This window comes from Babylonia areolata, chromosome 1, assembly GCF_041734735.1.
Source record: "Babylonia areolata isolate BAREFJ2019XMU chromosome 1, ASM4173473v1, whole genome shotgun sequence".
Taxonomy (NCBI): Eukaryota; Metazoa; Mollusca; class Gastropoda; order Neogastropoda; family Buccinidae; genus Babylonia; species Babylonia areolata.
Window position 1 is genome coordinate 41,813,811 of NC_134876.1, and position 26,749 is coordinate 41,840,559.

Genomic DNA, 26,749 nt, shown 5'->3' on the forward strand with positions numbered 1-26,749 from the left:
ATGCATAGAGTGGGATTTTAGGTCAATAAAAATGCGATACTGGATGTTGTCCTGTTCTTTGTGGGATCATGACCATCTGCTTACAGATCAAACCAATCAACATCATGGAAAATTTGCAACAACTATGACCTCACAAAAGACTGGGATGACCAGATTTAAGAATTCTACACCCAGTCATCATGGTTGACAAATAAGACATCCTATCTTTCAGGGATGGCAATGCCAAGTGCTGACAGAGATGTAAGACTTTAAAAGTCTTTTCTTTTTCTTTTTTAAACACATACAAGTCAGAGAGAAAGAGAAGAGAGGCAGCGAGATACAATAATTCTGAGAAAACTGCAGTCAAGGACCAATCAGACGTGTATGTCCTAAAAGATAACTCCTTTTGTTGGGGGCGGGGGAGAAGGAACAATTCTATCCTAATAACACAGAATAAAGATTTTTATGGTCTTACTCATACAAGCACACAAATTTCTCACTCACATCAATAACAACACCTCTGGAACATTAGCTGTTGCATTAGGATTATTTCCCCATGTTCATAAACATTAAAAAACTAACACAACCAAGAAGTTTTAAAATGGTCTGACTTTCCATGGACAATATCCTTTAGTAACCTGAATTTCTGACAGTTCACTTTATGTTAACAGTTGTCTTTTAACATACCAGTGGAGCCTTTCTTAAGAACAGAATGAAAGACAGATGACTGATCACGATGCACCAGTGGTGGAAATCAAATGTGACTTAGTTAAAGGTGCAGGGCAGGAGGGAGGACTATGGACTGGGTCAAACATCTAAACATTCAAGCTGTCACCACATACACACCAAAAATCTATCTCTTGGAAATGTATTGGTCTGTCCCTGTCACAAAATGTGTGCACCAATTGGGTACATCATTTTCATACAAATAAAAATAACAGTATGTCGATGCTGGTGTTATCTGTCTGCAAAAAATGGTACAATATATAAATGAACAGAAAATACTCTTCTTAGTTGCTTATCAAAAACAATCAACTGCTGTTACCAGCCTATTTCTCATCTTAGAAAATATGACAACATAGCGCTTAAAAAAGACTATCATAATTATTATTATTATTGCTTATAATCCAGCTGACCGCACAGGGCCATATCAGGACTGCCCAACTACACAACTGTCCAACCGGATCAAACACAAAACTCACAAACACATGCACAAAACAAAACCATTAAGATAAACCTACAAAACACAGTTCATGACACATTATCACAATCACTTAGCTCCTTTGGGCAAATAAGATCAGGCCATGCTGAGGAAGCCAGCCTTTTAGATTACAAAAAAAATGTATAAAAAAAAATTTTAAAAGAGGAAAAAACAATACTTCAAAGCCAAACAGAAAATGAATTAAAAAAAAAAAAAAAAAAATCACATAGGCAAATGACACTGCAGAATTGACAGCTAGTGCCCATCCCAGTTTTTGTTGTTTTTTTTAATTTCACTACCTAATCACCAGAGCAAAACAGCACAATTTGTCATAAACTGCAGATAACAGGAAAAAAAGAGTGTCAAGGCTTGCTCAAAAAAAAGAAAGGAAAATGGATTGGGAAGGCAGGAAAAGGAGACAACAGAGAAAGAGAGGGGTGGGGGAGGGCAGAAATAGAGCAATAGAAAGGAGGAAACTTCTGGCGCATAAATTCCAGAACTTTGAGGTGGGGATGCTATTAACACTAAAAAGACTCCCGGCATCCCAGGGAGGGCTTAAATAAGACTGCCGACTTTACTATGTAAATTTTTTTTTTTAATTTTAAAGACAGAAAAAAAGGAAAAGTGATCTGTGGATGCCGATAATCTCCATAGCATCACAGGTGTGCGAATTGTCTCCACCCGATCTGGAGCACAGGAAGCTAGGAGGGCTAGCAATGCTACTGTCTGATTTTCACGCAAATGCTGCGGGAGGAGTAGGAGGTCCTCCTGAGAAACAGGCAGGGGTCTTTGAGGAATAGGGCCTGGAGCTAAAAGTTGTGGTTTTGAAGTGGAATGGGCCGGAGTTCTTATGGATCTCCCTCGACCCATTGCAGATGGAAAATTTGGGACAGAGTCAGAGGGGACATCACTGATGGGTTGGCCCCTGACGTGTGCCAGTGTATGCTGCAGGGCCTCAACTTCCATGGGTGACTGTGTAAGAGCAAGGTGAGGGCCATGGGAGGATCTGTGGTGTTGTTAAATGAAAAGTTTCTATTTTCTGAGCTGTAAACATTTATGTTGTTAACATCTCAACACTCCGAAAAGTCTTATCAAATAACTAAATAACTGGATAAATCAAGACAAATCTGATGAAGGAATTCTTAATTCTGTTTCACAACATGATAAAGTACAACTGTAGGATTCTAAAAACATTTTAAATATAATAATAACAATATAATTTTAATGATATATCGAAGTTGAAACCCTCTTATCCACTTTGTGTGCACCTTTTTGCACAGTCCAAGTCACATGTAAAATTCACACTTGTGTGAAGGAACATTAGTACCGTCCAACAGTTGCCACATATTCTGGCAAACTTTGCAAAACCCAAATCTGTTGTAGATATCGACGTCAAATAATTGCCTTATGCATGGGCTGGTAGTGCTGCACTGACTAGACTTGTCATATCTTTATCAATAACTGGGAGGTGGAGGGGGTGGAGGAGGTGCAGTGCTTGCTGGGGGTGGAGGGGGTTGAGTGCCAGACTTGGTCCCTTGTGGAGGAGGTGGCGGTGGAGGGGTAAACATCATGGTCATGTTAGGCTGCTGGAGATGTTGCCACTGCTGTTGCATCAAGTTCCCAATGTTGGTGGTGGGTGGGGGTGGGGGCTGGCTGAATCCCATCCCAGTCATTCCAGGAGGCAAGGCTGGACTGAAGGTGTTCTGAAAGCCAGGAGCTGCTCCACGCGGGCCCATGGAATTGGTCTGACTGACAGCAGGAGGTGGGGGCGGCCCCTGACCAGCAGTGCTTGTGGCGCCACTCTTGTTAGCAGAGCTGGTGACTGGTGGAGGGGGAACGCCACCTGCAGGCGACGAGGTGGGGGGTCGTGGTCCCATGGTCATAGCCACTCCACTTCCAGCCATGTTCAACATACCAGGGAATGGACCTTGGGCCCCCAAGGGTGGAAGCAGACAAGGACCTCGGGGAACCATATTGGCAGGAGCTGCTCCAGCAGGACCTCGAGGACCCATGCCACCACTCTGTGCCTGAGCATTCAGACTCCCCCCTGAATTTGTGAAACCACCTTGCCCAATGCCACTGTTCTGCTGACCACTTGGTGTGGTCATACCACTCTGCTGACTGATCTTCCCACCTTGTAAATTCATGTTAGCCAGTGGTTGTCCAGTGTTGCTTGCCTGAGGTCCTAAGCTACCACCCTGGGGACCTAGCTTGCCTTGGAGACCCATGCTGCTTCCTTGCAGTCCAGCACCACCTCCTTCCCTACCCAGATTTCCACTTTGTGGACCCGGACCCATGCTGCCCCCCTGAGGACCCATGCTGCCCCCCTGAGGACCCAAGCTGCCTCCCGAATTGTTGCCACCGTTTCCTTTATTTCCAAAGTTCATCCAGTTGAAATTCTGCTGCTGTTGCCCTGAACTGCCAAACTTATTCCCCTGTTGGAAGTTGTTCCCAGCTAAGCCCTGGTTGAAACCAGGTCCTTTTGGTGGCACATTATCTCCTCCAGCCCCAAAGTTTGGGTTCATACCTTGCCTAAAATCGGCTGCATTCTGACCATTGAAATTCCCAACTCCCTGACCGCTGTTGAAGTTTCCAGCAGTCTGACCAAAATTTCCTGGTCCCTGATTATTGAAATTTCGGTTATTCTGATTAGCAAAGCTGCCTGGTGCATTCTGGTTTTGGGGGTTAAATCCTGCTCCTGCTGACTGATTATTGAAATTAGAGTTCTGATTTAAGTTCTGTTGGTTCTGGTTCTGTTGTGTTCCCATTCCATTACTCAGGGTCTGGAAATTGGATGAGGTCATCAGAGGCTTTGGCTGGCCAGCAGTGGTCGATGCAGCAGTGCTGCTAGTTTGAATATTCATCAATGAAGGGAGAGTTGAGGCAGGAGCACTATCAGACAATGCAACATCACTGAAGCGTGACCGACGACTTCCTTCCCGGTCACGACGACTATCTCTTCTCTCTCTGTCACGATCTCTATCTTCACGATCTCTGTCACGATCCCTATCCCGGTCTCTGTCTCGATCCCTGCTGCTTGTGTAATCATGCAGATCACTTTTGGAAGAAGAAAAGCGCTGCTCCTTTTCACGACCTCTTCCTCTGAACCTCTGGCGACCTGATGACACAAAAATGTTTTTGAATATTCGAGAATGCTTTTCAAAAACATGATTTTTATCATCACAACTGAGTTCAATGAGGCCTTAAACTCAATGAAAAGTGCAAAAGGAAAGAACAATGCATTAATATCAATCATGCAAAAAACATGCGTGTGACCACACACACATTTCAAAGGCAATTAACATACAGGCATGGTGAATGCTAGTAAACAATAACAAGCAACTACTATACCTCCAAGCATGTCACAACTTTGCTCCCTGTCCAACACCCATCCAAATAAACAACGCATTTGACAAGAAAATAAAACAGATAATCTGCACAAAACAAACTGCGTTTTCATAAAAATCTTATCAATACACAAAATCAGGTGCATTTTGCACAATACTTCCATACCATTAAAACTGACAATAATTCTCTATATCTCTCTCTTAAGTGTGTGGGGGCGTGTGCGAGCATTTCCACATACACAATGATGAGCTGCAAAAAGTAAATAATTCTTGTTGCACATTTTATACTGGCTACTTTGCTGGCAGCAGAGGAGAATGTGGACTGGGAATCCCCACTTGTGGTTTTGACAGACATCAGGAATGCTCATCAAGACAGCGAACTCTTACACTTTGTGTGTGCCCATGTGTGAAAGGTGAGCATGTAAATGAATTCTGACAAAATTCTAACAACCAAACTTAAGAATATACATCATCTCCACCCAAGAGTAAATTCAAAACAATGCAAAGACCAACCTGAGAAGCCACGAGCTGACTCTGCCAGCTGTATTAGTTTGGGGTTGACCACCTGCTTGGCCTCCTGCAGCACAGAAATCAGATCACTGGCCTTGTTGGCGTTGCTAGGGGTGAAGAAGGTGTAGGCTGTGCCAGTGTTGTTGCTGCGCCCTGTCCGCCCGATTCGATGCACATAGTCCTCAGAGTTGTTGGGATAGTCCAGGTTGATGACAAACTTGATGTCATCCACATCTGTGAGGACCCCAACACAAGGAATTAGTGGCATGCCGCATGGTACCATCTCTTCCTGAGGAGCCTCCAGCGCTGCACTCAACTGGTAATCCTGCAACCTAACCTACAGACTTACCAACCTAGTCCCTTGATTTATTCTGCTAGTGTACTATGTCCATACTGCTCCCACATAATATCTTTAAAAAATATACCTAATTTTCTTTTACGAAAAATGGGAAAATACATGGCTAATTACAGTTGTACTACAGTCTGCTGCTCTGACTATTCTGAGGTCTTATTTCTTTTTTTTTTCTGAACAGATGAGAGAAACTGCAAAATTCTATAAAATAAAAAATTAAATAAAATAAAAAGTTGAGCGCAGACTATATCCCCCTCTATTAAGTCCAAACTGTTGTCAACAAACCAACCAAACTGGGACAAATAATGGGAGCAAAAAACCAAGGACAAAGGATAAGGAATGGGAAATAGAAGGAAAAAAAAAGAGAAAAATTCTTAAGATTTATTCATTAATACCTTTAACTTTGATGCACACCTATGTACTGATCTATGCATGCAGGTTAGCTAAAAAAAAAAAAAAAAAAAAAAAGACTTTATACCTTGTAGTGATTGCTGGTAATCTTTTTTTTTTCTTTTTTTTTTTTTTTTTTTAAATCAAGTTGTTATTAACACTCACTGGAGGTTATACATTAAAAAAAAAAAATTTTTTTTAAAAGCACCTCCACTTTTGTTTTCATAAAAAGAGGGGACAAAATCTTTTTAAAACAGAAAAAAAAGTAGAATAAAAAACAACAAAAAGGCAGGAGCAGGGTCCACAAGGGAGTGGGGGGGAATGGGAATGGAAATATGGTGTTCAGATTCTACTTTCAAGGCAGCAAATGTGACAAAGTCATAAAAATTTAAAATATAAAACAACAGGCATCAGAAGGCCTTGTTTTACTTCTCAAACAGTATCAAAGCAAGAGAAACATTCAGAGACTCTGTGTGTGTGTGTGTGTGTGTGTGTGTGTGTGTGTAGTAGTAGTAGTAGTAGTAGTAGGAGGAGGAGGAGGAGGATGGGGTTGTGGGGCGTACACACTAGTGTCCATGCTAGATATTTAAGTAATAAAACTGAAGCATTTTCTATTCATGGTAAATCAATAAAAGCCACATTCACACCAATCTTTCTGGCAAACTAACCTGCTGCATATCTTCAACTGGCACTTCCAAAATCTATGTCTAATGTTTTATCTATGAACCAGGAAATGGCAGGAAGGAAAAACTCATGCCGCAACATTTTTCAACGTGACATGATAGTATGTACTATCTGTAAGATTTTCAGAATCCATGATGATGCATCTCCTAAAAACCACCCACCTACCTCACTTTCTTTTTTGAGTGAGTGTGTGCGTGTGCGTGCGTGTGTGGTCACCTGTCAGTGACAAATAACTAAAAAATAAGTAGTCATAATCGTAATATTTCAGTCTACGAATATGCTGAAACACACCCACCCCAAACCACTCCTCCTACAGCGACTATTTTCCAATCAAACTTATAAGAAAAGAAAACAATTGTGACACTAACTCGTAACAATTTGTCATTTTATAAAATCCAATTTTAATGATGACACTTACTCGTAACAATTTCTATCATTTTACAAAAATAAAAGACAAGGGGACAAAAGACACAGTTTATAAGTCACCTGCAATGGAAAATTACTTTTTTTTAAACTATAAACCCATCAAACAGCAGTGTGGGTGTAAATCATCCTGAACAATGCAAGCCATAACAATTCAAATTGGAGTGCACACAAGTTATCAATTTTTGCTGTTGGTGAAGTTTGTTTGTTTTTGTTTTTTTAAGTAAACCATTCGATTAACCAGTACATATTCACAGGTGGGTAGGAAGACTTCCACTCATCTGCTTTTTTAGCAGAAATATTAATACTATTTATGCACACAGATAAAAACCAACAAAATCATTATTTGATTAAGCATACTGCAGAAAGTAGTTTTAAATAACATGAGTAAAGAAGACAGAGAAAAAAACAAAAAGAGGGTGGTTTGGAGAAGTTTATAACTAAACTTTTTAACCTACATCTCCCCCCACACTTTTCCAATGGAGTCCAAGGCCTGACCTTGTACATTAAATTTTTCGCAGCTTCTGTAGCCATTCTAATTTTTGAGGGCCCTGGATGTAATGATGATTGTCCAAATATCACTCTTAAAATTAAGTGCAGCCAGTCATGTTACATGCATCAGTGAAACACCAACAGTACACCATACTGTGCTCTTGTAACCCTGCCAGGCACTTGTCTATGCCTCAGGCCACTTTCCGTTAAAGGCCTTGGCACAGCAGATTGAAGTCTTCAAAACTTCTGACAAGACAAACAGAAAACAGAAATGTGAGGTTTGGGTTTGGTAAACCCTAGAGATCCTCTTAAAAAAAAAAAAAAAAAAAAAAAAAAAGCACACACACACACACATACATAACACAAATACATCTATGGAAAATAAGGTTATCAGAGAGAGGCCGGGGTAACCCTATGCTCCTCAAGGAGCTTACATGAATAGGTCACTGAGAGGGGGGAGAAGCAGGAGTTGCGAGGGAGAGAAAAAGCGAAAACATCATCATTCTCCACATATAAAAATTCAAGTCATCAGCTAATAAGTTACCAATGTGGTGAACCCATGTCACTGTATTTATAATACAGCAATTACGGAGAACAGAAATAGACAGAGAGGACAACTGATATTTCACACAAACCAAACCAACATGATCAAGACCATTTCAGTATGCTCGTCATACATGAATGCTTTCTGTTTGTTCATTCCACAATACATAAATACTGTGGACATGCAGAACAATTACAGTCAAAGACTTCAGAGTTATGTAACCACAGAAATTAAAATCTCTTCAGGGGATGCAGATTCTGGGATTCCTGTTCATGGGAAATAACTTGTCACACACACCAAAAATGAACCAGAACTGATCAATTCAACACACTTCAACTGTCGATTAAACACACACTCACAAACGTTCCTTTAATAAATGTGAATTCAAACCTGCTTTGATATAAGGAGATGTAGGGAGGGAGCGAAAGCATTCTCAGTTCTCTAGCTTGTTGCATATCGGTTACAGAACAGATCTGCTCATGCACTGATGAATTACAAGCCACTGGTTACTGAAAGATTCCCTTTGGAAGGGAACCAAATGTTTTCAGTTGTCACTGTTGTTGGGTGTTATGGAGCATGTGTGAGTAATGACAAAGAGAAAGGGGGAGAAAGAGAAGAGAATGTGAATGCAGGAATACAAGCTTGTCATAGCTTGTATGAATGACAGAGACAAGAAAACAGTTTGTGGATCTTTTTCCCTCAATATCAAATGTTACTTCAATTCTTTCCACATGCTGTGAGAGTAAAAACTGAAACTACTGCATCATTTTAAACTAACAAATAAATCGTTGGTGGGGAGGTGTCACCAAAAACATTTTTTCAGAGGAAAAGGTGGGAATGGGGATCATCCAACATCATCAAAGCCCATCAACATTGTTTCTGCACCCCAACTACCCCTACCCCTACACTGAAATGTTCATGTAGTAGTTTTTTATCCTCAAATCATGCTTTTCCCAATACTTCCTTAAAATTCTAAATGCAAGTTTTACCACTGCTCGTTCGATTACTTAATTATAACAAGGCATTATTTCACACTATCAGACTATCCCATCCCTCTCGAAGTCATTAATGTCAGTCAATGAGTCATGTCAAATATTTAAAAAGGCTCCATGCATCTTTCTCTCATGAAGACACAAAACAGCATATGAACAGTTAACAAGTCCACAAGCAGCAAAGCAGCGCAGTGTCCGACATGACCGCAGCAGTGGGTGTTGGGTGGCCAGACAACACCGCCCATCAGCATTACGGGTGGCCAGGTGGTGTGCAATAAAGGGTACCCGCCGCCCACAACTTGGGGGGGAGCTGCTGAACCTTCTGACGTGCTCACAAACTGTCACCATTTGTACATGTGTTGCATTTCAAGATAACAGCAGGAGTTCCCAACAAAAGCGAGTGTTCTTTAATAGTAAAAAAAAAAAAAAAAAAAATTTTTAAATCAAAATATCCAAAAACAAAAAACAAAAAAGAAAGGAAAAAAGAAAATTAAAGTATGTGGAAAAAGTGATTCGTTGTATGTACAATTCGCAGTGACAATGGACTGAGAGCCATCAAGAAGGTCAGCCAAGTTCCGCCCAGAGAGGGGAGCAAACAGGCGTAAGAGAAGTTGACAGACATTTTGTCATGAACTAAACCACCTATTAGCCTTCCCGTACTTACACTGCACCGGGTTTGGACCACCACTTGAGCGGGCCAGGCGAGGGAGAGGCGAGAAGAGAAGGGGCCAGCCGATGTGTCAGCTGGCCGCTTCCTATCGTCGCGTCCCCTCAATGTCAGGTCATGTCATGCCGGACTGTGTGCTGCTATCCGGCTGCTACTGCTGCTGCTGCTGTGTGAAGTGAAGAGAAGCATAAACACAATGAAGGCTCTCTGCTCCACTTCTTTTAACACCAAACAACACTAATAGTGCTAAGGATCTCTTGTTGTGCCGCAACTTGTCACTGTCTATAGGATTTCACTAAAATACCAGTGATTAGCATGACCCAATGAAAAGTATAGTAAAATTCTATTTTTGATCTAGAGAATGCAATGTGAAAGATCAGTAACATACGAAAGACCATATTTCTGTGTAATTTCAGACATGGGAACTGGACAACATACAAAGGGAATACTGTAACCTAGCAGGGTTAAGTTCTCCAGCCTTTGGCAAGTACAAGTCCTACTAAAAAGGGGAAATAACATAAGACTAGTATAAGTATATATCCCACTAAGAAAGAGAAATAAAATAAGACTTTGTGCAAAGTCCTGACACACACCAATCATTCACACATTCTTGGAAAAAAAACATGAAAGAAGAAAAATATATCAGCAATTATCTACTTATCTACAGGTGGAAAGTAGCTGAGTGTCAAACACGAAAGTTCAGCTGCTTCATTCCAACATTATCACATTTTACTTGTGGATAATCATCTGCCCAAGTCTCCAAAATCAGAAAAAGTATGCAGTGCTTTTTGTTGTTCTATAAGTAAAAACAAAATGACTAATCAAGAGGATGGAGAAAAATATGCAGTACTGTTTGTTGTTCCATTACACAAGAAGTAAAAACAAATGACTAATGCAGAGATGCCAACCCCTGTCAAGTGTTTGTAAGAACAATCACGGAATTTGGTAAGAGCACTCGAACTCTGAGCCACATCAGCAAACGTACATTTTATGTAAAAGGGCAGAATGTACAGATATTTTCCAGTGTACGTTTGGTGAAACTTCTGTTCCCGCCTCTGCTTCTCTACAGCTGACATCTTTGGCACTGTGTCGCTTCCCTGGTCTTTCTTTGTCTTGTTTCTCACAGTCGGAATCCATGGCTAACTTCTCTGTTTTGAGCCGCTTGTTCCTTCCTTGCACTCCATAGCTTAATCCATCGGGCACAGACGCTGTTTGACCAAGACGCAACTTAATTTAGCCACGTTCTCTCTTATTCGGAAAAATGATTAAGCCAACTGGTCCACTCAATGCTGTTTCAATGTAAACATGCACGCGATTAGCAGAGCATCATCACGTGAGACAAAGGTTGTAATCACTAATGACTGCCCTGGCCTCAATATCAACAGGTCTAGAGCATCTAAGTGTTACGGCAGGAAAGCATGTGATCATGCTATGTACCGTAAAGTTCGGTCTATTGAGCGCACTGGTATATAAGCCGCACCCACTAAATTTTGGAAAAAAATTGAACTTTATGCATACATAAGCCGCACCGGTTTATAAGCCGCACTTATTTCCGGTACCGGAACACATACTGATACTACAGAAAAGCTGTTGATACTGTAAGTTATGAAATAAACACAAGCAGGAACAACACAAAGAAAAGCAAGCGAAAATACTGCTAGTGCCACAAAAAAATAATAACACAACGAAAATAAGATCCATAATTTAGGGATAGTCACATTTATTCAACATCATCCTGCTCACTGAATGCAGTAAAATCTTCGTCTTCAGTGTCCGAGTTGAAGAGAACCAGCACAGCTTCCTCCGCCACCTTGTCACTGACTTCAGCCTCGCTTTCACTTCATGAACATGAAGGTGGAGGTTGCTGCTGGTTCGTCGCTTGCACTGTCGCCTGCTAGGTCAATCGCCTTCTATTTGAAGGCTGCATCATAGGCATAACGTCGCGTTTTCGGCATGATGAGGGTGTACGCTTGAGCAGAGTAGAACTGAATGCTGATCTGAAGGCTTTAATGTGTGCAGATTTGATTTCTAAAATGTGAACAGTTAGCACACTATCCTGAAGCTCATCCAAAAATTCATGGACAGAAATCATGATTTTGATGAGTAAAAATCGTAAAAACCCACAAATAAGCCGCATCATTGTATAAGCCGCAGAATTGAAGCTGGGATAAAAAGTCGCGGCTTACAGACCGAACTTTACGGTAATCGAAAATTAATTTGTCAGAACTACTTTGACGTTGGCGTAACATCGGAACAAACTGTGATCAAGAGTAACAAAATACGGTGAAATCGTAACAATTGGCATCTCTGCTTGTGGTGCAGTCACACACAGTTGATTAGAATACAAAACATAGTAACAGACATTTTTTTTTAAGTGTATTCTCTCTTGAATGTTTATAATTGATAAAAACAAATTTGCTGTTATAAATGAGCAGTTATCTGCTTCATTTTTATAGTGTGGATTACCTTTAGCTTCATTTTCAAGCAGGGCATCAATACAATACAGTGCTATGAACTGGTGACTTTTCTATACAAATTTCTATGAGATCCATAAAGTACTTTCTACATGTTATCTTCCAGAAAATTTTGAAGGGGGGTTTCACTTGTTAAGTTTCTTTTAACTGGGGACACTTTCTATAAAACTTTTTAGATCAGGTGTATATTATCCTTCAGAAAATTTGGGGTAGGTTGGGGGGACACTATTTTTTGTGCTACAGTCTGATGATAGTTTACATGACTAGGCCAGGTAAAGATTGTATGATCATGAAAAGTGCATTTGACTTTAATTTCAGGTATGTAAACAGAAAGCAACCAAAAAGCATATTTAAATTTGCGTTCATTTTTCCTCAATCCTGGGATTAGCAGTATAACATACTTATGTGACGACACCATTATCAGTGCTAATGATACAAGACAATCACACAAGATCCAAAACACTGTTATATTCAAAACATTTGTTCAATGAATGATCCACTCTCGAGCAACAAAGTTCCAAGGACAGAAAGCCAAGCTTTAATGAATGTTATACTGAAGTCCATAATCTAAAGAGATGCCCCCGGTATTTACCACTCAATGTTGCCTGAAGGATTACATAATAAATTTCTCTCCAACAAAAAAATCAGTACATAAAAAGACAAAGCAGCCCAACAGTAAACTTTTATCTCTTGGCTGCAAACAAGCACAGCCAAATAAAAAATTTCACTATGAAGTCCAGATTAGGGTGAAAATAAAAAAAGAGCAAACATCCAGCAGATAAATTACACTACAAAAATGAAGAAATGGCATCTAAACCACCCTTTCTTAAAAAAAAACAAAAAACAAACAACTATAAAAAACAAAAAATAATGTATTTTATCTGCTTGAATATTTACTACAACTGTCTCATGCTGCAACATACAGCTTCCATACAAAACAACACAAACACATACACAGAGATCTGTTTTGTTTGAGAGTACTTTTCAATGTTCACAGAGAGAGTTATGCATTGTTATTCAGTTCCCATGTCTGAATTTACAAATACTGTAAAATGACATACAATTTTTGAAAGCGTGAAGTTTTGAAATTTTCAACGACTAAAAAGTTAAAAAGTATAATAAAAGGAAACCTGAAAGGCTTCATGATTTCAAAGCTTGTGCCAGAGTCTGCATTAGTGGTAACAGTATATTATGTACAGTTAAGTATAAGATTTTAGCTTAAATCAAAGTACACACTCCCTATCATCCTTTATTTATAATACTCTGAATTTTCCTAGACATCTATAATAGTGATTCATATCAAATTGCATTGCAAAACTGATAATCGCATGAGCTGTTTTCATTCCTTTTATTTTTCTCTCTAAGTCGATTTTAAAACTTGACAAGAAGTGAGATATGTAGTTGCTGGTAATGTTTTATTCAACCCAGTGTCACGTGTGCCAAATGACAAAGGAATGCTTCAGATAATCTACATGTTTTCAATCAGCTATTACTGACACAAATGTTTGCTTGAGCTCATTTCAGTGTATGCCTTCAAAAGTATGTCCACTGCATTGACAGCCAATTTTCTCAAGTCCTCATGAAGTCTACAGAACCCATATAAAATATCTGACACACAATCTCCACTGACTCTTCAGCAAGTTGGATGTTCGGAGCAGGAAATCCTATTCTGACATGCCAGACGTGATATCAAATTTGGTACTGACTCTTCAGTCACAAACTCTGCCATATTGACTCTTCAGCAAGTTGGATGTTCGGAGCAGGAAATCCTATTCTGACATGCCAGACGTGATACCAAATTTGGTACCGACTCTTCAGTCACAAACTCTGCCATCACTGCCTGACATTTGACATGGTCCGTTTCAAATGAACAGAAGCAGACATGCTTTAGAGACATATGGAGGAAGAAAAAAAATCTGAACCCTACCTCAGTGGCTAATATTTCCTGTACTTACCATTGACAAATCATGGTTGGTTGGCATCATCATGTGACAAAAAAATATCAAAACCAAAATGTATGGCTGTGTTGATTTGATTGAACTGATATTGTTATGATAATCAAAATTCAAACATCACAAATCAAGAGCTCAACATCACCACCACCACATTAAACAGAAAGGAGGAGTTTGTATTATACTCCATGTTTGGTGTTACATATACTTACCATGTCAAACTGATGCAAACTAGGCCTATTGGTTTGCTCTGCTTGGCCAAATTTCGCGCGGCTAACAGTGAAAAGACGGGCCCACCCACTCTCAGCCAATCAAACGCCTCTAAAAGCTATAAGCGCTGAATTATTCCTTTGGCCAAGGCTCTCCACGCCATCTTGTCAGGTTTACGCTCTGTCTCGTCTTACGCTCAAATTCAAGATGGACACACAGGCACAGATTCGGGAGACCATCCAACAAGGTGATTGGCCTACCTCTATCGATCTGGAAGATGCTTACTGACAATTCAATGCCATCATAACTATATATGTCAGCTGCATCACAGGCAATCTTAAATCTGCCAAATGACACTGGGTTAAATAAATCTTTTTTTTTTAAGTGTATATATATATATATATATAGAGAGAGAGAGAGAGAGAGAGAGATACTGTCCACATGCATGTAACAAGTGGACAATGCAGTAAGGTGCTGAATAATTCAACTTATAATGCATTCCAGCTTATTTGTTGGAAACTGAGGCACATCAGTCATATCATTTTATTTTCAATCTGAAAAAGTGTTTAATCCCTGCTAATTCAGAGACTTTAATTCAGGGCAGTTATGCGAATACAAGTAAGCAAACTCCGTATCATTCTAGAATGATGAAATCTGAATCTTACGAAACACCACACAAAATCCATTTAAAAGAGGGGTGGAGAGGAAAGTATTGAAATCTGCCATTAAAATGGATTAACTACTAAAGTTTCTCAAATATAAATCTGTGATATAAGAGTACTGTTGCTGAAATCACCATACTGTATGAAGACTTTTCAACAACAAATGCTGACCACAAAATCAGTATCACCACACAAATGTAATATTTCCCACATTCAAACATTTCATTCATTTGTCAAGATGTCCAACAGTTTGTCAGTAATAGTAGTTTGCAAAGGACAGGAATCAGACCCCTGCCGGAGTCTGCACTAGTGGGTCACAGTTAAGTATGTGTAATTAAAAAAAATATATATAAGACATACAACTGGGGGAAAATAAGAAAGAAAAAATTACACACAAAAAAGTATATATATACATATATATACACACACATATATATAAAGGAGGGACAGGGGGCAGGCATGAGATGGACAAGACATGCCTCTCCATTTTTTTTATTATTAGCTCAATGTAAAACAAAACCTAATGCTGATTTCCTGATGATCAAGGCTCTGCTTTTATGGGTACAGAACTCTGTTCACCAATGAGCAAATAAGATTATCCATGAATAAACAAGTAAAATCAATCCTGTGGAGCAGAAAAAAAAAAAAAAAAAAAAATCACAGCACATAGTTGGCCCCACACACACCACAGACGATCTGAGTCATTTCTATTTTCTTAAAACACCAAGTTTAAAAATGAAGCAATAAAATGTCAATTTGTGCAAAATACTGTACATTCTAATATATATAAATATATCCATATATGTAAGACAGTGTTTGATATTTCAACTGGGTACAAATGACTTACCTAGACCTCTGGAAGCAACATCTGTAGCTACCAGAATTGGCACTTTGCCTGAGCGGAAATCTGGTGAAAGACAAATCCAAATCAATGTTTCTGTGAATGAGCACTGCATTTAATGCCAAATGTTGTTGAACAGAACCTCTCAGAGACATTTGTAACTAACAAAGAGTACTCTTTCATGACATGTACATGGCAGACCTGCCTAGGCCCCCCAAATACCCATCAGTAGCAGAAACCCAGTTTCCACAGTATCCTGATTTTCAGTAGTATAAATGTGGCAGCACTTCCACAAATTAGTATTTCAGGTAATCTTTTCCCTTGTATTAACCAAGACATGATTAGGGCTACTTGCCATACACATTGAAGCTTTCAGTCATCACATGCAGAGATGCCAACCTCAGACAAAAAAGAGCACCTACACACGACAAACTCACAAACACAAAGTAACTGACATTGATAGTAACCATTATTTATCTTAATCATAACACAGACTTCTCTTGCTCTCTCTCTTGGTCTCTCTGTATGTGCAGAGATGAGATTCTAAAATAATGAAATTTACTAAACAGGCAAAGGAATCTTGGGAACTGCATTAGAGCAGTAAAATGTATGCCTGAATGGTGGGGTACAGAGGCAGGGCACTACTGGCGAGTATGGGTGGCAATGCCCCACTGAAAACTGAATCAAAAATATGGTTTAGAACATTTGAGGGACTCTCTTCTATCAAAATGAGAAAATTTCAACTTAAAAAAGTATTCAATAGATGCATGGTGCATTGGTTATATGCTATACCCATAAACAGAGCGAGAGAGAGAGAGAGAGAGAGAGAGAGAGCAAGAGAAAGAGAGAATGTATCATCACTGTATGCATGTGTATTGTTATCTATGCAAGCCCGTGTGTGTATTTGTGTGTGTTTTCAATTCAACTGTGTATGTGTATGCAAGGAAGAGAGAGGGAGCGAGAGTCTGTGTGCGTGAGAGTAAGCATTTATGAGTGCGCATGTGTTTGGTTTTCAATGCAAATATACATGTGCATGCGAGTGTGTGTGTGTGTGTGTAAGTGTGTGCATGTGAGTGTATGATTTTCAAAGCAACTCTAAATGTGCATGCAATTGTGTGTGTGTGTGTGCATGTGTGCGAGCGTGCAGTGTATGTGGTAGGTTGCACAACTGGCAAGATCTTAGGGTTTTTTTTATTCAACCATAGTGCTGAAGTCTGGGGGGCTTGAATGGTAGAAACTAAGGACAAATTGTAGTACAAGGCTGTTCTGACATGGGTCCATGTATGCAGACATATATGCAAATCTGTTTCATAAGTTCTGCTGGACAGTTTAATCATAATCAAATTTGTCATGGTTGTAAATAAACTGGAAAAAAAACAGAGCACACAAATGCATACACACAAACAAATACATACAAACATGTCATACATTGACACAAACAAAATGGCCTTAACTCACCATTCAAGGCCCAGTCTCGTTCAGACTGTGATTTGTCTCCATGGATAGGAATTGCTGGCCACCTGGCAAATTCAAACATACACTTTCTGATCAAAGACGTGTAATGTTATCCCCACATTTCAAATATCCATCATTAATATATATTGCAACTCTAAAATTCAAGCTTTCCTGTCCACATAGCATAAACTATGGATAATCATTTAAGATTTACAAAATTTCCATGCAATGTTGAGATCTGACACAACTGCCTTACTAAACTGTAACAGCAAAACATGTCAGAACAAACCTGTTGTACTTAATCAGTCCACCTTAAGTATTGTATAGCTCTCATATTTAGATAACCTTGTATTCCAACCTCCATAAATCTGACCAGTGACTGACCAACTCAACTGACTGGTCTATCCTTTGAATCATCAAAATCTATACCCAACCCTCTTTTCCAGTTTATCCCAGCTTCTTTTATACACCTTCACATTTTAACCAGTATCATTACATCAGTTTATACCTATCAATTCTTACACATTAATCATACAATTATCTACTTTTGATTACTAAAAGTATACATATGTAGTAGTTCACTAACACATAATTTCATAATGATATGAACATTAAAAAAAAATTACAACAGAAAAATTTACTGGCCCTCCCCCCTTAACACAATCAGAAATGATAAATTATATTTAAACAAAAAATAAAATTTCAATTCAAGAAAGTCATCACAAACCTCTCCCGTTTGATGCGCCGAGTGACATCATCCACTTTCCGTTTGGTTTCAGCAAAAATTATGGTCTTGTTTTCCTTTTCTCGCATTATCTCTTTCAGCAGTTTGGACAGCCTAATGAGGGCAAAAATGCCAAAAAATGTGTATCAATTCATATTCATATGAGGATATGCTTTAATCTGGACAAGCCTGTTCAAAACGTACTGCAAGATAAAAGTGATAAACTGTTTGTTTAGGTTTTTTCTCTTCACATTTATGTTGTCAACAATTCTTCAATGGTCATTATTCAAAAGCAATGAAAAAGTAAGCTGTCCTAACAAGTCTTTTGCACGAAACTGAATAGTTCCTTTTTTCAAAGAAGGGTTGGGAACGTGAGGGAAGAAGGCATGGAAATTATATATATGGAAGAGAATTTCTTTCATTGCAATCCAAGGCAGAGTGACATAAAATTCCAGAGAATACCAAGTCTTAAGAAATCTTTCCTTCAAACAGGTTTAGAAGAGAATCAAAAATCATAAATAAACAAATCCCTTGCACAGTACAACTCTGGGACACTTCCATAGTTTTTATTCACTTAACACTTACTTGTCTTCTTTCTCATACTCCTGACAGACATCAATGATTTGCAGAATATTGTGATTGGCTGTGAGTTGCAGGGCACCAATGTTGACCTGTACGTAGTCAGCCAGAAAATCCTCTGCCAGTCTCTGAACCTCTTTGGGCCAGGTGGCGCTCCACATCAATGTCTGGCGGTCCGGCTATAACACAACATGCGTATTTCACTGACCTGCAACGCTGGTACATTTCATACCCTCATTTACTAACAGTTTAAATCATTAACTGGGTGAAAACCCAGAATTCTCAGTTTTATAATCTGAACCATGAATGACTTGGAATCAGCAGGTAAAGCTTTTACTTGCTCATCGCTCAACTGACTGCACACAGCCCTATCACGATAATATTAATCAACCAGAACCTGAAAAGAAACACAGGAAAGAAAAGTGGGCAAAAGCAGTCTTATTCATGCATATAAACCAAGGGCATATCAGTCTCTACACTGACCATTCCAATTTTTTAACGGAAATTTAAAATAATAATAATAATAAAAACAGTAAACGGAATACAACCCTAATTATACAAAATTTGATATAAAAACTGGCATACAAACCAAAAAATGCCAGCAGGAAACTCATATGTCCTCGGCACAAAAAAGAATACATTATTTGACTGTTTTAGTATCATCAAGTCCAGACAAAGACAAAAAAAATATTCAAGGCTATCTGGACAAGAAAGAAATTAAAGAGACGACAGAAAGAAAATTTTCTCTCATCATTTAACAGTCATCAATGCCCAAACTGTGCACCTCCTGATGCACTGGATTCCTTTTATCTGTTGTATTTTTTCTTTGAAAACTCAGCTTTAAGACAAATGGTTCCTTCTAAGAATGTTTAACACAAAGCACAGAAACAACCATACCCGGATCTGTTCCAGAATAGTTCTGATCTGAGGCTCAAAGCCCATGTCCAGCATACGGTCAGCCTCATCCATCACCAAGTAAGTTGTGCGTCGAAGGTTGGTGCGACCAGACTCAAGAAAATCGATCAGTCGACCAGGAGTGGCAATACAGATCTGACAACCTGCAAAACGAACAATTGTTAAACCTTTTCACAGTAACTCATGCACTTAATTTATTAGATGTGCAGATTTGACAGCCTGTAAACCAAACAACATTCAAATATGACAGCAAACAGTGCATATTAAGTTGTAGATATCCCTAAAATTTTCAAAAACTTTTTAATATAAGTGTATGTTTTGACATCTAGAATGTAGTTCTTTTCCCACTCACCCCTTTCCAGATCACGAATCTGTGGACCTTTGGGTGCACCACCATACACACATGCGTTGCGAATCGATGAGGACTGGCCGAATTCTGCTGCAACTACTTGCACCTGCTGAGCCAGTTCACGGGTAGGGACCAAAACTAATGCCTGGCCACACACACAAAAACATATCTTCTAGAATGCAATCTCTGTGTTAGTGTTTCATTTGTTTAAAAAAAATCATTTCTATTGAAAACTAGAAATCATTATCTATAATGTCAATGCTTTGTACTTAAGGGACTGAAGCTTCTTCATTATGCTGATTTGAAGGATCCAAAATATCACATCTCTCATCAACTATTCTGCTAACATGGGAATATTGGCCCTACTGCCTCACATCAAGCTGATTCCAAAGATTAAAATTATAGTAAACCATAACAAACATGCTGACACAACATCACTGAGCAAAAACCTTAATTTACAAATTTACAAAACTGCCAAAATAATACAAATATGTCACTGTGTCAATGGGTAAATTTTATACAACATAATGAAAAAAACAAACAAATTAATTATGTGAAAGCAACAGGCAAAAAACACAGCCTTTGATGTGTACTTACAATTGGTCCATCTCCACGTTCTAAAGCTGGCTGGTGGTTTATATGCACAATTGCTGGCAGAATGAACTGAAAATAAGAACGACCCTGATTACGTTTTCAACAGGAAAGTTAATTCATCAAAACTTTGAAAGTTTCATGAAATGTTAGTCCATAATCATATTTGATTTGAAATCAAATGCATGCACAGCCATTCACTGTTCCCATTTTCTTTTTCCTTCTTAAATTTTTCTTTTCAATCGAAATCAACCTTTTTTTTCTTCACTTCAACTTCAAGCAATGTGACAGTTAAACTGAAATCACCTCAGCATAATTCATTTTCAGGAACAAAAATCATATTATCATACAACCTGACTGACTAACATACAGAAAAATGTAGATATAAATTATGAGTAAAGCGACACATACTGTGTGCTATACCACCACAGTTGCCAAGCCAATGACTTAAGCATGCCTACAACCACATTTGCTGACTTGAGTTGCGATACACTGGTATTCCTCAAGGTCCAGTCAGACAGTACAAATCAGATAGTACAAATCTTCAAGCTACCGTCACAATTCATATATAAATTAACCTAAAAAAAAAATTGAAAAGAAACAGTGACAGAGGGGGAAAAAAGATTTAAAAAAAAAAAAAAGAAAAAAAAAAGATTCTCACACTCAGTGTTTTGCCAGAACCTGTCTGAGCAATACCAACGCAGTCACGACCTGACAATGCAATGGGCCATCCCTGGGACTGGATGGCAGTGGGGGACACCCAGCTGTTCCTGTGGACCTGGTGCATGACATAGTCTGCAAACACACACAATCATCACATGACTATCAATCTAAAATTCCTAACACTACATAACATGTAATCTCCATCTCTCTCAAGTGTCTTATACTGCAGTTTAAAGGCAGGCTTGCCCAAATTGCAAACAAGTCCCCATTAACATTATCAAACTGTCTTAATATACTGACACTCTTAAAGTGGCACCTCATCACTGAACAAAAACTATTTCAATTTTCAAACAGCAATCAACAGACTCTTTGGTAGTTTATTAATTTCATTTTCGAAATAAGAAAAGAAATGAAAACACACACACACAAACAGAAATAGGTTTTTCTCTCCCTCCCCACAAACACACAACCAAGACAGCTTATGTCGTTTTTAGTTTCATTCACTCCAGTTATTTGGGAATTAGTTTTTCAGATAAAACCATATCCCCACCTCAATAAAAAAAAAAATTTCTATTCACCTCCAGATCCCCAGGGTTTTCTTTGGATCTATTCCAGTTCACTGCCAAATTAATGGAAACTATGTTTGGTAAATCGTGATTTTGAGACAGCATGACATTCTGTTTCTAGCAAGGAGTCTTTTTTTTCTTTCTTTTTTTTTGTAAATTCTGGACTGACCACAAACATTACTACACCTCTGATATGTTCACAGCATCCCATAATCATAAAGAGGGCACTGAATTAACTGAATGATCACGTCAAATATTTGAATCAACAGGAGTTACAACTTTCCTCTACCATCTTGTCTTAAAGTTAGTTTCTGGAAATCATCTCACCTGGAAAACATGCCTCTTCAAATGTGAAGACTGGATTTGGCGCATCTCTTCCATGCACAGTTATTTCTTTTTCTGCATAAAACCGTTCAATTTCTCCCTGAAAACATCCAGTCACTAATCATTATCAAAAGTCAATCTGATAAACCATGAAACAAAAGCAAGCATGCACTAATTAATTAACAGAGAAAAAAAGACCATCATCATGCTATTATTCTAAATGAACTTATTCAAGTTAACTGTTTGGAACTTAGTTATATAAATACTCATTACATATGTCCAACATGTAAATAATCATTTTCTCTTTTAATATTTCATTACAAAACCAGTTTTTCACAATATTCACAAAAGTACATACTTCTATCAAGAGCCAAACAATATCAAAAAGTAATTTCACAAAACACTTTCAACACAATTTAACTAAAAACTCACCCTATCACGGTTGAGAACAGATGGATGGGCAACATAGAAGTTTTTTGTGAATTTGGTCAGTTTACTAAAATCCCATTTTGGTTTCCGTAGATTCTGACCAGGTTGACCCCCTCGGCCACCTCCTCCCCCTCCACCTCCTCTGAAACCTTGGAATCCTCTGTCCCGATCTCGATCTCTATCCCGGTCTCTGCGAGGGCTTCTACTTCTTGATCGATCCCTAAAAATGAAATTTATTAAAAATCAGCAATGTGACGTGGTGCTGAAAATGGTCACACACATAAGAAGAGCATATAAAGATTTTTATATCTTGGTTTAACTTGATAGTCAAAGGACCACAATGTGGCATCATATCTAAGTAAATTAGGACATTTCCCACAAATGCAGAAAAAAATCTCTAAGGATTTCAGACTCCAGATGACTGCTTTGGAGAATGGTGTAAACAGCAGCTGTTCCAAACAACCATCTTTTGTTTTAACTTTCTCAATATTTGACAGCTTCATTGCCGATCAAACTGGCAGGAAAAGAAAATTTTGAACTGGCAGTAATCATGCCACAGTCCACTTTTTACCAACAGTGATGGTCTTATGCAATCATTGCTTCTTACGTTCAGCCATTTTTGTGGAGGAAGGTGGCAGAATGGTTAAGACGCTCAGCTGCCAATACAGAGAGTCCGTGAGGGTGTGGGTTCGAATCCCGCTCTTGCCCTTTCTCCTAAGTTTGACTGGAAAATCAAACTGAGCGTCTAGTCTTTCGGATGAGACGATAAACCGAGGTCCCGTGTGCAGCACGCACTTGGCGCACTGAAAAAGAACCCATGGCAACGAGAGTGTTGTCCTCTGGCGAAATTACGTAAAATGAAATCCACTTTCATAGGTACACAAATATGTAAGCATGCACTCAAGGCCTGACTAAGCGCGTTGGGTTATGCTGCTGGTCAGGCATCTGCTCAACAGATGTGGTGTAGCGTGTATGGATTTGTCCGAACGCAGTGACGCCTCCTTGAGAAAGTGAAACTGAAACTGAAACTCAGCCAATCAATGCATGGTTTTGATTTTTTTTTTAACTTTATTTATAACGGATGGGTTTTGATTTTTTTTAACTTTATTTATAACGGATGTCTGCTCGACACTGAAGTGAAGAACACTATTGAATGCAAATTTCAGAGTTTGAAAATGCAGTCACTAGCCAACTTCCTGAAATATCAATAAGTGACCAGCATGCTGTCATATTCATGGGTCAATTCTGATTTCAGATGGCAGTCAATACAATGTCAACAAACTACCAAACCTAAACTACACCAAACTTTTGCACTTGAAGACACACAATTCAGCTGGCACGTGAAGGCCACCATCCAATATTTCCTTCTCCCCTTTAGTTACTGGAAACTGGCTGATTTATCAATCTGTCAATTTACCTGTTAAATCAAATGATGCTTACGAGACTCACTGACCACTAAAGCCATAGGCTATCGCCACATTAGCATCTACTCCAAGTCAAGGGTAAAAAAGTACAACAGAAACTAATCCCTGCTTCTGTCTTTTAGCTAAAAAAAGTTTAAATATCTTCCAATGTTTAAAACATGCAAAACTGATCTAAACTGTTCACTTCTTTCAGCAAGCCCATTACTGCATTAGCGTCCAAGGACATCAAGGAACAAACTTTCAGAAGTCCATTCCTGCATTAGCATCCAAGGACATCACGGAACGAAGTCCTCAGAGTCAGATAATCTGCTGTGTAATGTGTGTTTCTAATGTCATGCAGATCCCAACGGTGGATGAGCACGTGTTTCACAGTGAGAGGCAACTATCTGTTAAGTGTTACAAACTTTGTCTTTGGCTGAAACAAGACTCAACTTCATCAACTATTTCATTTGTCTTGTATCCACAGCACACCGACTACACGTGTAGCACCCATGGCCATTAGAAGTGCCCTGAATATACTGTGTTGCGCATCAGACTTGAATCACATACAAACTGAAATCCTATTGATTCTGACAAAACCATAAATTAATGTATAAATACACTGGTGATTTGGTTATATCCACATTCTTCTCCTCCACTCTGTGTGATTGGCAGAATGAACTTCCACACCATGTGAACACAATTCATTCGATCTTGTGGGGGAAAATTGTGGATGCTGTTGTTAACTCTCGATTGGCAATCACACTGTGTCAAAGGAATGGCGGAATCCACAAGTATTTTTAAATCTGTGTGGTATGCGTGTGGAAACAGTCAGAAAGGAAATTTTCAACATTTAACTGAGAAAAAGCACAGCAACTGAGAAAAAGCACAGCAACAAGCCTAAACCAGTTTCCAGGAGCTTCCCTGCTGAATGCGGAGCTAAAAAAAAGTAGCACACTGCTCTATGTTGTTGTATCCATACACTTAATCAGTTTGCCCAAAAAGCACAGCCCCTAAATCCCTGGGATCACACAATACATGCTCGCGGGGGCAGTTTTCTGCCTGACCAGTCCTCCTCTACCTTCACTAACAGGCTGTCATGAGTCGGGAAACCTATTTCTGGTTGCAAGACATTGTTTACACTGAGCAGTAGTGTCCCAGTACCACTGTTTACTCTGACCTACATACACTACCCCTCTTACCAGTTGAAACAACAGCTACAACCTGAGCTCCCGTCTCTGTGTATGCTGATTTAAGAAAAAAAACAACAAAAAAACGCCATACGTAACAAATCTGTTCGTTCTTCTGTACCTATAACAAACTTTTTTTCAGGACAATATACATTTTTTCTTTCTTTCTTTTTTTACTGACCGATTACTAATAATTGATGGATTAAGTCAATCTGTCTCTCGGTGTGTGTGTGTGTGTGTGTGTGTGTAAAACTAGAGAGAGAGGGGGGGGGGGGTTCAATAGTTTACTCGCCTGAACTTTACATTCTGTTCCTGGTACCCATCATTGTTTTCACCGATACAGTGATTGAGCATGAGTGGATTTCTCCATTTCAAATGATGAATGCTGCATTTTATTTGATAAATACATGTTCTCCACCTGTATGTCCCTATCTCTCTCTCTCTCTCACACACACACAGCACGCACACACACAAACAGTTAACACACACACACTCGCTCACTTGTCTCCTCATTATTTCTCACACAGGCAAAACTGAAATTCTAGACATCAGCAGTGAAATGCCCTGTGAACTGGCCTGCAGGTTCACTTTCACTGTCAGTGTGTTTACTTTAGACTAACGACAGCTGTTAAACTTAGGACCTGCATGAAGCGTACGGACTGGACTGGTCCCCCTCCATCCTAGAGACATCTTGTAATCTTTTTATATTTTTTATTCAGATGTTCGAGCAACATGCTTTATTTCTGTGATGAAAAATCGATGTGGAGCTGTCATTTTCCTATGAGAACCCAAAGAGGTAAAGCTTAAGACACACCTCTTATTTTTTTTCGTTCTTTTGGGGAGGAGGGGTGAGGGGGGGTAATGACATGCCTTTGCTCCAGTGTCTTCTTCTTCTTCCATTAACGTTCAGCGGTCAATGACCATAACTTCTTTTTTTTTTTCTTTTTTTTTTGCGAAGTGCAAGTGTGTGCTCTTAGTCGGAATTTCGTACTCATAGTCCTTATCCGTATGCCATTAATCATTAGTTGGAAAGAGACAGGGTGGCCCAGCTTTTACACGTACGCTGTCACTTCAAGCTACAGCGGTAGCTTGTCCCACCAGCAAGCTGGAGGTTAGAAGTGCCCCCCGCCAGAGAGTTTTAAAAAAAATTACATTCTCATGTCGCAACCAGTCCATGCACACAGCCAATAAGTGGCACGCCGTGGTCGGTCTTGATCTTGGATCCAAAGAACGACGTACGTATTCCCAGATCTTACCTAGGTAGACTGGTACCAGTACAAATTTAGTATCATAAAGAAAAAAACAAAATTAAAATAATATGAATTTCCATCTCCCCCATCAAAAATCAGTATTGAAAAAGCATGAGAATTTGACAACTAGACAAGTATATGTAAATATATGCTCAACTGTGGTTAAATTAAAAAAAAAGGCAGAGAAAAAGATTGGCAGCCATTTTATCAGAGTATTCTGGATCCAGTGTAACCGGTACGGTTTTTCTTGCGTTAGGTTCCGGTAAGCCGAGGTCAAATAATGTTAAATTTTGCCCTTCAAAACCACGTCTTTTGACACTTACCTTCTCCTGTCTCTATCTCTGTCCCTGTCACGATGTCTGTCTCTGTGAGACATGCTGAAAGCAGGAAATACAAGGCGATTTTTCTCAGAACTGTGCCGAACAGTGGAAACAGTAAGTTGCTGGAATTTACTCAGCAAATGGCGGAATATCATAATGAATTCCGGCGCAAGAATTTCTTACTGCGGTTACCTCCCCTCCTGTCTTGTTTCGTACACGTTCAAAATGGAAAATCACGTCACGTGCTTTCTTTGCTCGGCAGGAAACACGT

At 39.1% G+C, this 26,749-nt stretch overlaps 1 protein-coding gene across 1 annotated transcript; it reads right to left on the reverse strand.

The window, feature by feature from the left end:
* Window positions 1–506: 506 nt before the first annotated feature.
* LOC143283076 (uncharacterized) lies at window positions 507–26,668 on the reverse strand. The gene is made up of 13 exons (XM_076589115.1): window positions 26,482–26,668; window positions 22,319–22,535; window positions 21,890–21,986; window positions 20,995–21,128; window positions 20,340–20,405; window positions 19,746–19,887; window positions 19,376–19,536; window positions 18,485–18,657; window positions 17,903–18,013; window positions 17,179–17,240; window positions 15,727–15,786; window positions 5,041–5,271; window positions 507–4,298 (listed from the first exon to the last, which is right to left on the reverse strand). The coding sequence occupies exons 1-13, from the start codon at window positions 26,631–26,633 to the stop codon at window positions 2,635–2,637; spliced, it is 3,270 nt and encodes a 1,089-aa protein (XP_076445230.1). The 5' UTR covers window positions 26,634–26,668; the 3' UTR covers window positions 507–2,634.
* Window positions 26,669–26,749: the final 81 nt, after the last annotated feature.